Genomic DNA, 11,710 nt, shown 5'->3' with positions numbered 1-11,710 from the left:
TGTCACTGGACACTAGAAACTAAATACTAGAATCGGTATGATGGATAGGATATCAGATCTCTAATTAAGTGGCGGCCATCTCATTTCTTGCTATTGAACCAGTACTAGCGTGTGCATTTATCTGCTATTATGTGTTTAAGATGCCAGAGATGTTCTCTGGAATGTCGGGTGTATTCAACTCTTGGATACTTTACATTATTAGTTTGTTGAAGGTTTGGCCTTAAAATTCCTTCATTCCATACAAGCTTCAGTAACAGTGTGGTATTGAATTGCTCACTGAAACGATCAATACCACACTGCGCTCCTGTCTTAGAGATTAAATTCCGTTTTCACAAACTGCAACCAGAGAACCTAAAAGGAAAGACTATTACATTACATTCTTATAACAATACACATCTAGTATGTTTATTGTCAATATATGGGAACTGGTAATTTTGAGAATGTAATTGCATTATTCCAACAGTTGAATCACGTTTTCACAATACTGTTTCATATAAATGGTCCAGTAGTAAGAGAAATTCCATGTAGTCTCTAAATTATTATAAGGTCCTGAAAATGGCTTCCATAATAATTATAAAAACCTATTAACCAATTTTATGCTTAGTAATATTTAAACTTGATTTATAATATGCTGAGGTGTCACACTGTTTCCATTCTGCTGGGCTCCTGGTCTTACTTTTTTAAGCTCATATATAGATTCATTATCAGTCATTATGAGACAAAACATGCTATAAAATAACTAAAAATCAAGAAGCTGAGATTATTTTTAATTTATGAACCAGGAAAAACGGGGAATTTTAAAAGTGTAATTGGGTCATTCCTGGGATTTGGTGCCTTTTATGTCCCCAGTAAAAATCATGATCTTACTGCCTTAAAATGTTAAAAACAAATATGAATTTTAAACCTGTCTTAGTCATAAATAACACCATTTCAACTCTAAGCATATTGAAGTTGATTAAAAAAAAAGTAATTTAAAACATTTTACAGCATTTTTTACAAGCAGCTTTGTCATTACAGGAGTACCAAAAATATCTTGGGCAGCGGGGGACTTTTGAGTAAAAAAAGGTTGAGAACCGCTAACTTAGATTCATCCATAGACTCGATGATGTGCAGAAATTGGTGTGTATAAAACAAACAAGCAATACATTTTAGATAGTTGGGTAATTTAGACAATTTCAGTTATTCTTTTTAGTTTATACAGTAAGATTTTATTAGATTTTAGAGGATTATTATTGTTATTTAAAAAATATTAGAATAATTATAAATTAGAATAATGAAAAATGTGTATAGAAATAGTGTTTCTAATGTTATTTTTATTCATATGATCTTCACGCATATCCACTAGAGGGCCTGTGGGGTGAGGTCACTGTTGTTGGCATTGTTTCCGGGTCATCATTTCATCGCCATTTTACTGTTGAGAAGTGGAGAGGTAAGGAATCGCAACGTGTCTGTAATTCTTCAGCGAACTCCTTCAGAGTCCTGCGCTTCTCATTGGGATCAATTGCGGAGATTAGGGAACTAGTACATTTTGTGCGTTTATTATTATTATTTTTTTAATGAGTGTTGATGTTGTAGACGCGCGGCCTAATGCTTGCATAGCCCGATTGACGACGACGCTTGTGTTACTTTTACTCTTGTCATAATTATATTCAGTGAAATACAGAAAGGTAAATGCACAGAAAGACTTTGTAAAGCACGGGTGCATGTACCATCCTAGTCTGGTTTTGCAGTAGTCAGATTGCGATTGTGTTTTCTCTGCTGTGTGTCTTCGGAACTGCAGCTGTGCGGGTTACATTACAAATATAATGATCCGCAATGAAAAAGGAGGGTTTGTTTTTCATGTCCTTACAAGGAAACTGCTAGTCGAAATAAGTCTTAAATGCTCTATTTGCTGTCACCCTTTTTTCCCCTGTTAATTATGTGCAAATAAAGTGTTTGTTTCATGCACATCTGCGTGTGTATTGCACAAAAATGTTTAGTGCTGCATAATCTGACAAATAGGCTTTTGGCACAGGAATCACCAGGTGAGAGATGTGGGACCAGGGAGGACAACCCTGGCCTCAGTGGCCTTTGGGCTCACAGCAGCAGTGGATGCAGTCGTTTCAGCATCAGCAGGATCCAGGTTAGGCCGTTGTTCTTATCTGACTGAGATAGCATACACTGATCATGTACTCTAGTTGTTTAAACTGCTAGGTGGTTTTGCAGGTCAAGTGGACTGGGCTGCTCTAGCACAAGCATGGATAGCACAGAAAGAGTCCACCGGAGGGGTTGCCGACCAGCCAGTGATTCAGCCCAATGGCCAGGAGATGCAGAACATGGAACCTCCAGCCCATAATAACCATGGTGCCTTTCCAGGCGATCCCAATTTTGGCAGGGGTTGGCAACCAGGTGAGAAAAATGTTTCAGTTTGACCATTGGGCATTTTAAAGCAATAAGACTCATTGCTTACTGCATTGTTTGTGTCACTTATCTTAATGATCTTATTGTGAATAGTTAATCCAAGCATGTTTTATTTTTATATATGTTTAATTAAATGAACTTGATCTTCTGATGAAACGACAGACTTCTCTGTGGTGTTGTATGTCAGCTTAAACCCCGCCCCTTTCTTAAATTCGACTATAAGCTCATTCAGATCTGCTTTCATCCAGTCAACAATCAATGGATTATTTTCATTTTTTATTCATATATAAACATTGCTCAAGTACTATTGGAAATCTCATCTAAATGTTTGCTCACTCAGTGTATTTGTGTTTTCAATGGATCAATGTCCCCCTTCCTACTTTTTTATTGTTTGATCATTCATTTTGCTCATATTTAATTAAAGGGATAGTTCACCCAAAAAATGAAAATTAGCCCATGATTTACTCACCCTCAAGTCTAGGTGTATATGACATTCTTCTTTCAGACGAATACAATCGCCAATGCGTTTGTGTAAGAAAAATATTCATATTTAAACTTTACAAACTGTAATCTCTAACTTCCTCTAACTGTCGTACGTGCGTTCACGAGACACTGGCGTTCCAGCGTATCATTTGATTGAAAGCAGAAGTAGCCCTTTCCCATAGGCTGCAGCTAAAAGGTTGCAAAAGGATAAACTATGGTGATGCATCGGCATTTCAAAAACCGAAGATGTTCGGCCAAAACACCCCAAAAAATTTTTTTTCGTGTCGGCCAAAATCCTTTACTGAAATGTTAATGCTTAATTAGCACTTTTCTGATACCTTTTAGTGTGTTTAATTTGCACCACTTGTATAAGCTACAACAAATAGGCGTGTTTAACAATGTAGATGCATTTTACAGTCACCAAAAATGCTGCTAGTGTAGCAATATGGAGAATTTGTTCAGCTGAAATTCGAAAGATCGAGACAACTGATTTAATTCTTCAACTGATAACACAACACCCTGAACAGCATACCGTGTTCAAATACCCACTTAAACACTTTTTCTACTTAAACATGCCAGTGCTGATCATAAGTGCACAGCTGATATGTTAAAAGTGTTTAAATTGTGATCTTACTTGCGGATTGTTTATAGAGTGGGCAATGCATAGCCAGCCTCCTCATCCCCCTCCAGAACAAGCATGGATTCCTCCTGGCCAAGGACCGATGGATGTCGTCAACCCGTCAGAAGACAGTAACAGTCAAGATAGTTTGGAATTTCCTGGAGACCCACACCATGGGGGCTTTCCTCAAAACAGTCATGGGTTTGGGGGTCAGCCTGAGCCTTACCCTATTGGCCCAGTTGGTGTCAATCAGTTTGATTATCAGGTACGCTTGCTTAGGTCTGGGTTATCAAAAGTTATTTCCAATTTGCTAACGTCTGTTTTAGTTACATTTATGTCCATTTCACCTTAGCATGGAGCAGCTCCAACGGGGGCAGCATATGGACCACCCTCCACCGGGTTTCACGCACCTTATTGGCCTGAAGGACCGCAGAACAGAAGAGAACGGCTTCCTACCTTCAGACCAGAACGGCCCAGATCCCCCAACCAGATGGGAATAAAACCAGAGACGCCTACTCTTGGTGAATATAAATATTGATTAATGTAGATGCATAAGGGCCATAACACACCAAGTCGACAGTCAGCTGTCAGTGATCGTCTGTAGGGCTGGAACTAACAATACATTTTTCAGTCGATTAATCTGTTGATTATTTTATTTATTGTTTATTTTATCCATTATTTTTTCCGATTAATCGAATAATCCAGTGTTTTAATTTTTCCACCTAAATATTTTTATTTTTTCCTTCTTCTGAATAGTCGATTAATCATTTGGCTAATTTACCAATAAATAATAGCCGGAACTAATTTATGTATGAACTTTTAGATGCATTTGTGCAGAGCACCATTGTATTCGGTCTCCGTTTAAAAAATTCCCACACTTTAGATCGGGCTAAATTTTTGTAATAACGGCTGATTTTCAGCATGCCCAGGAGTTTGAGCCACAATCACTTGGAATGAACATTAACCGTATGATATTAACTGTACAATTTACAGAATTTTTACCTGAGCATTCTAGTGCATGAGAACATGAGCCTCATCATGATTGATATTCAAATTGGCAAACAAGTGTTGCTGTTAAAGACGTTTATTTCCTTACACTCATGCACCAGTTCAGTGTTTCCCAACTTTTTTTCAGTCATGGCACCCTTTGAAAATGTTAAAACCCTGAAAACCCTACACTAGTTTTGTCACGATACTACTTTGATATGATACCTTTAAATGTATCGATTTTCAATACCACAGGGAAGAACCACCTACTGTCATATAGATATTTTTAATATTATATTTTTAAAAGTCAATCCATTGAAAGTCTTGGAATCAGTCATTTCTTCTGAAGAGATCACTTTTTATGCTTACATATTTAATTAAGGCTTTTATTCATATATAAACATTGCTCAATTACTATAGGAAATCTCATTTAAATGTTTGCTCACTCAGTGTATTTGTGTTTTTATATTGGGATAATTTTGTTATAATTGCACAAGGTAGCTTGTTTTTAATATAATTTATAATGTAATAATTTCACAGTTAATCTCCAAATTAATGTAGAAACAACATAAAGACAGTATATTTTAAATAATTGTTTAATGGCATCTTTTTATGAATGAAGGCCAGTATCACTGATACCAATACTGCTATTGATGTCCTCAATGATTTTTTTATTTATTTTTTTTCTCAATTTGAAACATTAATTATCGCCATTCAGCCCTACAGTATAATTGAAAGCTATCAATTTTAACATTTATTAGGCTTCAAAAAATAGACTTGTTATATACACAGAAATTGAATAAAATTATCAAACACTTTAGTCTTCACTGCATAAATTATAAATTAAATATAGATTAATCCTTATTAAAGCTACAAGCGTTCTTTAGTCAAGAGCAGTGAGTCATTTTCTGTTACCTGTATTCTTTGATTTGACAGCACAGACATAACGATGTGTTTATGTGAATACACGGCAAGACGGACATTGTGACAATATTTCCGTGTGATTTGACCGTAAGCGCAACAAGCCATGGAAAAGAGGCAGCTTTAGGTGCACTAGGAATGAAATAATGCGCAACCCCTGCAATTCAACACCGAAAACTTACAATTTGCATTTTTATTATATGTGTGGGTTATTTGTTATTAGAGACATCAGAGATTGATGGTACGTAATACATTTATTTTTCCACATTTTAACAATTTTAAAATGTTTGAAGTTTTTACACGGCACCCCTGTTGGGAAACGCTGCGCTAGTAGTCTTTGCGGTGTGTTCTAGTGCAGCTTTTTGGCGAAGACGCAGCCGACATGAGGCAACAACACCTTCACCTTCGGTCGCTGTTAGTTCTTTGACGTCGACTTGGTGTGTCACGGCCTTAAGAAAAACTGCTGTTATAGAGGGATGCACATGGTAACACTGACTTGGTTCTAGATGCTGTTAAACGGAGGACCTTGCCGGCATGGATTCGAGAAGGCCTGGAAAAGATGGACCGTGAGAAGCAGAAAAAGTTGGAGAAGGAGAGGATGGAGAAAGAGCGTGCTGAAATGGCAATTAATGAAAGGGATAGCGATATAGTAGAGGAGGAAGGTGATGGGCCTCGGTTGCCACGCAAGAGCAAATTTGTAAGCATCTTTTTCAGAATCTGTTTACAGCGAAGGAACCTGCTGAGGTTACTTTGGCAACTGTTGTCCCAGGGTTCACTGACATGCACAAATGTTCATTGACGATCATTATTATCTTAAGTAATTCAAAGACCCCATGAAATGGCTCGACAAGCACAATTTTATTTCTCTTGTTGATGTATTTTCCATTGAAACGTTGAGTTTGTACACTACTTTTCAAAAGTATGAGGTTAGTAAATGTTATAAAGAAATTGCTACTTTTATTCAGAAAGGGCTGCATTAAATTAATCTACAGGCAGTAAAAACTTTTACATTGTTACCAGACAATTCTATTTCAAATTCTATTTTGAACTTCCTGTTCATTAAAGAATTCTGAAAAAATGAATTACAGTTTCTAAAAAAAATATATTAAGAAGCATAGCAAAGAGTACCAAATCAGCATATTAGAATGACTTCTGAAGGATTATGTGACACTGAAGAATGAAAATTCAGCTTTGGCACCACAAGAATAAACTACATTTTAAAAACTATTAAAATAGAAAACTGTTACATAAAATTGCAAAAATATTTCAGAGTATTACTGCTTTTATTGTATTTTTGAACAAATAAATGCAGTCATAGTGAGCATAAGAGACTTTTTTCAAAAAATGAAAACTTTCCAGGCCCAAACTTTTGAAAAGTAGAGTATATCTGCTACAACTTATAGGCATAAACTAGCACATAGATGGCCTTAAAACTATCTGACAGGGACTGAGCCACAAAACTTCCAATTAATTGCATGGAGTCTTTTAAGTTGTTACATTGCTTGTTAGCTGTTGCACCCTAACACTAAAAATACCTCTCGGCGCTAATGTCATCCGCAAGCATGTGGTCTCTGGTCCAATCATCTACTCCTCTTTAATTCAGGACAGTGATGATGAGGATGGTGAAGATGGTGCCGGCGAGGATGGCGAATCTGGGAGGAGGCTGGAGTTTGGTGGTAGAACTTCTCCTGTTCAAGAAGACCAAAGTGAACCAGAAATGACAGAAGAGGAGAAAGAGTTTCAGCTGGTCCGTTCACACAATCCTCTGTCTTTGCATTCACACTCGTGACTTGTGCTTCTCACCGTTCCTATTTGCTTCTTATAGATGCTGATGACTAAAACTCTTCTCACCGAAGTCCTCCTTGAAGTCACAAATGAGGAGATCTTCCTACTGGCTAAAGAGACTCATCGCAGAGCCACTAAAGGTCTGCTCCTGTTCTCTTCTGTCCGTGCAACTGTGCCTTCACGTTTAATTCTGAGGAAGAGCCACATTAGACTTGGTTATGTTTTGACTGATATATATATACATGAAGATTTTTTTTATCTGACTGATGCACCTTGGTAATACTTTGATAAGCAAAAGTATATTTCTTCATCGGCCATTCTATGCTAATGCAACAGAAGATGAAAACAAACCGCAGAGGGAGGGTGGATATGGTCACATAGATGCAGTTAAATGCAATCTTTCAAAGGGTTCCCAGTCAAATCCGTTCCTAGATTTACTTCCTGTAAAACAAGTACTTCCTCACTTCTGTGTTTGCCAGATGGCTTCTCATTTCGAAAGTGACACTGCATTAGTACAGACTGGTTTTCTCCTCCACTGTTTGCCTGTTTGACAGATTTTGTGTGATAACCTTTTTCTTCTCTCCATCCTTTTTTTTTCTTTTCTTTTCTTTTTTTCTTTTTTTTTTTTTGCCGAAGGCAGCTCTTGTGAATAGTGCATATGTGTACCCTCATCTCTAGAGACTCTTGCCTATTCGAAAGTGGTGGCTGTATGTGTTTTAACATGTTGTTCCTGTTGTTGATGTGAATCAAAGCTCCTGCAAAACAGCTGGCACAGTCAAATGCACTGGCTTCTCTGACCGGCCTTGGTAAGTGTCTTTACATTTAGGTCCTCCGGGGGGGTGGGGGGAATTAAACGGGGGTGTGGGGGTTCTCAGCTCTCTAATGAACTTTGTTACAAGCTCAAGAGCTCAAGCAGCAGATCTTCTCAAAATGGTTAGCTTCCAGCAACACTTTATAGAAGATTATAAAAACGCATGCTTCTTTTATTAAGGTGGGCTTTAGTGAAGTATTATGTAGTCGAGTAGGTGAGAAAGGAGGGACTGTTAGCTTGCGACTATGAATGCTATGCTCCTGCAGTCCGTTATAAGAGGGGGGCTTTGTTGCCGCAGGAGGGCTGGGTGAGTACGGCTCGGACGAGAGTGAGGATGAGGAGCGGAGTGTGAAAGGGTCGGATTCATCAGATACAGACGATGAAGAGCTGCAGCACCGCATTCGCCAGAAACAGGATGCCTTCCGTCGCAAAGAGAGAGAGGAGCAGCAGCTGCAGGAGAGGCTGGCACTGGAGGTACAGACTATAAAAGGTACGTACATCCAGAGTGTATGTATATATGTGTGTGTGTATATATGTGTAAAAAAATATATATAATATGTATATGTATGTGTGTGTGTGTGTGTGTGTATATATATATATATATATATATATGTATGTGTGTGTATAGCAGCAGCACACTGTCATTATCACCAAAAACGTGTGTGAATATATGTAAATGTGTATATAATTCAAAATTAATCTAAATAAATGATATAAATGTAATGTATATCTTTTAATATTTAATTTACAAAAATATATATGAAATATAAAAATATGTATGAATGTATGCCTGTTCTATTTTTTATATTTATAAAAAAAGGAAAAATAAATATAAAAAATATATACACTATATTATTGAATGTTACAAAGTATATTTTGTAATATATATTGTTTTATTATAGAATATCTTTTCTATTTTAAAATGTTATTTATTCCTGTGATGGCAAAGCTGAATTTTCAGCATCATTACTCCTGTCTTTAGTGTCACATGATCCTTCAGAAATCATTCCAGTAGAGTTGACGGATTTGGTGCATTTATCAATGTTGATACTATATTACTATATATATATATATATATATATATATATATATATATATATATATATATATATATATATATATATATATATATATATATATATATATATAATTGTTTATTTTGTGTTATTAGTTGACAAAGAACATAACTATTATTCAACCTTGTTAAATGTGTATTCAATCACTTTTTGTGTTTGTGTTTTCAGAAGATTTGGCATCGGAAAGAGTGAGCAGAGAGAGGGCAGGTTATGAGGAGCAGACAGATTCCAAACACAAACAGGAAGTTAGGGAAAGGGAGGCAGAGCCTACAGTAGAGCGACGCAGGTCGCGTAGTGAGCCTGAGGTCAGTGAGGTCAAGCGTGCGAGCAAAGAGCACACAGGGCGTAACGGAGGAAGTGCCAGCCCCTCGCCGAGTGAGCGGCGTAGCCGCACCTCCAGCTCTAGCACTTTCAGCAGCCAGTCCTCTTCATCCTCCTCATCCTCCTCTCATAGCTCCTCCCGCTCCTCCTCTCCTAGAAGGAAAAGGCGACGCAGCCGCTCCGCCTCTCGCGGGACTCGCAGGCGCAGCCGAAGTCGCAGCTCTCGCAGGCATCACTCAGAGCGCGACAAGGGCAGAGACAGGAGGCGGAGCACCGAACGTTCCTCTCGTCACAGGAAGCGTAGCCAATCGCGGCAGCGCAGATCCAGCAGGGGCCGCAGGAGCAGGTCCAAAGCCAGTCGCAGCCGCAGCAGAGAGAGGAGGCGCAGCAGGGACCGCAGGCGCAGCCGGAGTCGCAGTACGAGCCGCAACAGGCGGAAACAAAAAGCCTCCAGCAGGGACAGAGACAGGAGGAAAGAGAGGAGCCGGAGCCACGACAAGGAGAAGAAGAAAAAAGAGAAGGAATTAGATAAAAAGAAAGACAAACAGAAGGGCAAGGAGAAAGAGGGCGAGGGCAGTTCAGTAAGGGACGAGGAAGACTATGGCAAATCGAGGCGGAAAAAGGAGAGCGAGAGGACTGACTCTCACAGTGAGAGGTTTTCCCGGCAAGACAGCAAATCTAGCAAGAAAGGCTCCACCAAGGCTAGCAAGAAGTATTCCGATTCAGAGTCCAGCAGGAGCAGGTCCCCTTCCCCTGAGGTTAGCAAAGAAAAAAAGTCTAAGAAATCAAAACGTAGTCGATCAAGGTCAACGGAAAAATCTCACAAGTCTGGTAAGAAGGCAAGCCGCAAACACAAGTCTAAGTCACGATCAAGGTAGTATCCATTTTCTTTCTACTTTTTTTATTTTATTTGTTGAACTGCTTTAATTGTTTGTGTGTGAATGATCAATAGTATTTAGAATGTCAACTGTTGCAATTCAAATTAGCTTCAAGTTCATTTTAAATTAGCATGGTACATTTAAATTTGCAATCACATAATGTTGAATGTATAATAGCCGAGTTATCCATAAATGGTTGGGCTGTGCTTCTCAAGTGCTACTGAGATTGATATAATTTCCCCCCTTTTCTCATTCAGTGTTGATCCAACAGCTGTTTAAGGTGTGTGTATGAAGCTCTGGATGTGATCTGTTCTAGTGATTGCACTAATAGTCTGTCTCCCATTTCTCTTGCAGATCCACGTCTCCCAGCCGTCGCAAGCGTTGAGGGGTGCTCTGCCTCTTATCTGTGCACTTCTTTTAAAATTCCATGAGTTAACAGGCTTGTCTCATTATCGAGGCAACGTTGTAGGTGAACTCTCCACTCCAAATCCCCTCACTCCCCTCATTTTGTAAATATATGGTATTTTTAAGTGTTGTCTTCAAAACAGATGATTTTGAATGATAGTTTCTTTTTTGCCTTGTATTATGCAAGACTAAGCATTCAAGTAGTCAATAGAACCTTGAAACTGTAACATTTTAAGAACCTAACACCAGAGGAAATAAATTCTCATTTAATGTAAATTGTTCAATAAAACAAGAATGATTCTTTCTGTCTGACATGGCCTGTCTCATTTTGTTTGCTGTTTGAAATGCCTTGTTCTGGGTGGAGACAGATTATCAACCATGTAGAATTATTATGAGCATATTTACAATAAAATCTTCATTACATGATTTAGCATTGTATATAAACCACATTCAGTGTTCTTTGCACAACAATTAAAAGTTTGATCACTTACCTTCATGTTGTTTTAAACCTGTGACAATTTTTTTCCCTCTGTAACAAAAAGTGAAAATATTCTGCCATTATTTTCAATAAAAAAGAAAGTGAGTGGGGATTGGGATCAACCTCCAAAAGCACTTTAAAGACGTCTCATGCACTACTATTATTCTGGAACAAACATATTTTTAAGTTATTCACTGATAACCGTAAAGCACTGCGGACGAACCGAGGCAGTGAGTTGAACTCGAGAACTGTATCTGATTCGTGACCTACATGCATTCTTCAAAAAATATATATCTATATGCCTATATCGTAAATTAAATCGGGAGAACAGACCACAAATGTGCAGTACATGTTTACCTTTTTCATAACATTGCAGCGGAATGCAAAAGGAAAAAAGAAAATAATCATGAGGAAAAGAATGCAGTGACTGAAAAGAGCTCTTGCCATAGATATTCTTACATGTCACGTTAAAATACCAAGTGTTACGTTATTCTTAAATAAAAGTCAAGTATATTTGTATAGCGCTTTTCACAATACAGATTGTAT

The 11,710-nt window shown here is 38.0% G+C and overlaps 1 protein-coding gene across 6 annotated transcripts; it reads left to right on the top strand.

Moving 5' to 3' along the window:
- The first annotated feature begins 1,338 nt into the window (after positions 1-1,338).
- pnisr (PNN-interacting serine/arginine-rich protein) lies at positions 1,339-10,998 on the top strand. 6 transcript variants are annotated; one of them, XM_084385769.1, is made up of 12 exons: positions 1,339-1,429; positions 2,015-2,122; positions 2,206-2,388; positions 3,535-3,767; positions 3,855-4,023; positions 5,917-6,107; positions 7,014-7,157; positions 7,236-7,335; positions 7,948-8,001; positions 8,305-8,496; positions 9,254-10,277; positions 10,636-10,998. In XM_084385769.1, the coding sequence occupies exons 2-12, from the start codon at positions 2,032-2,034 to the stop codon at positions 10,664-10,666; spliced, it is 2,412 nt and encodes an 803-aa protein (XP_084241895.1). In that variant the 5' UTR covers positions 1,339-1,429; positions 2,015-2,031; the 3' UTR covers positions 10,667-10,998. The 6 variants fall into 6 exon arrangements, with proteins under 6 accessions (XP_084241895.1, XP_084241892.1, XP_084241896.1 ...); XM_084385766.1 differs by having other exon boundaries at positions 1,344-1,429; positions 9,251-10,277; XM_084385770.1 differs by having other exon boundaries at positions 1,417-1,530.
- Positions 10,999-11,710: the final 712 nt, after the last annotated feature.

The sequence above is a fragment of the Rutilus rutilus genome (genome assembly GCF_951802725.1).
Source record: "Rutilus rutilus genome assembly, chromosome: 17".
In the NCBI taxonomy this organism is placed as follows: Eukaryota; Metazoa; Chordata; class Actinopteri; order Cypriniformes; family Leuciscidae; genus Rutilus; species Rutilus rutilus.
The sequence above is the reverse complement of the archived record's forward strand: the minus strand, read 5'-3'. Positions and strand labels throughout refer to the sequence as shown.

Coding starts and splice junctions, on each gene's coding strand:
- pnisr (XM_084385766.1), top strand. CDS start 2,032: ATGTGGGACCAGGGAGGACAACCCTGGCCTCAGTGGCCTTTGGGCTCA. Junction 3,768..3,854: donor TCAATCAGTTTGATTATCAG/GTACGCTTGCTT, acceptor ATTTCACCTTAG/CATGGAGCAGCTCCAACGGG. Junction 7,336..7,947: donor TCATCGCAGAGCCACTAAAG/GTCTGCTCCTGT, acceptor TGTGAATCAAAG/CTCCTGCAAAACAGCTGGCA.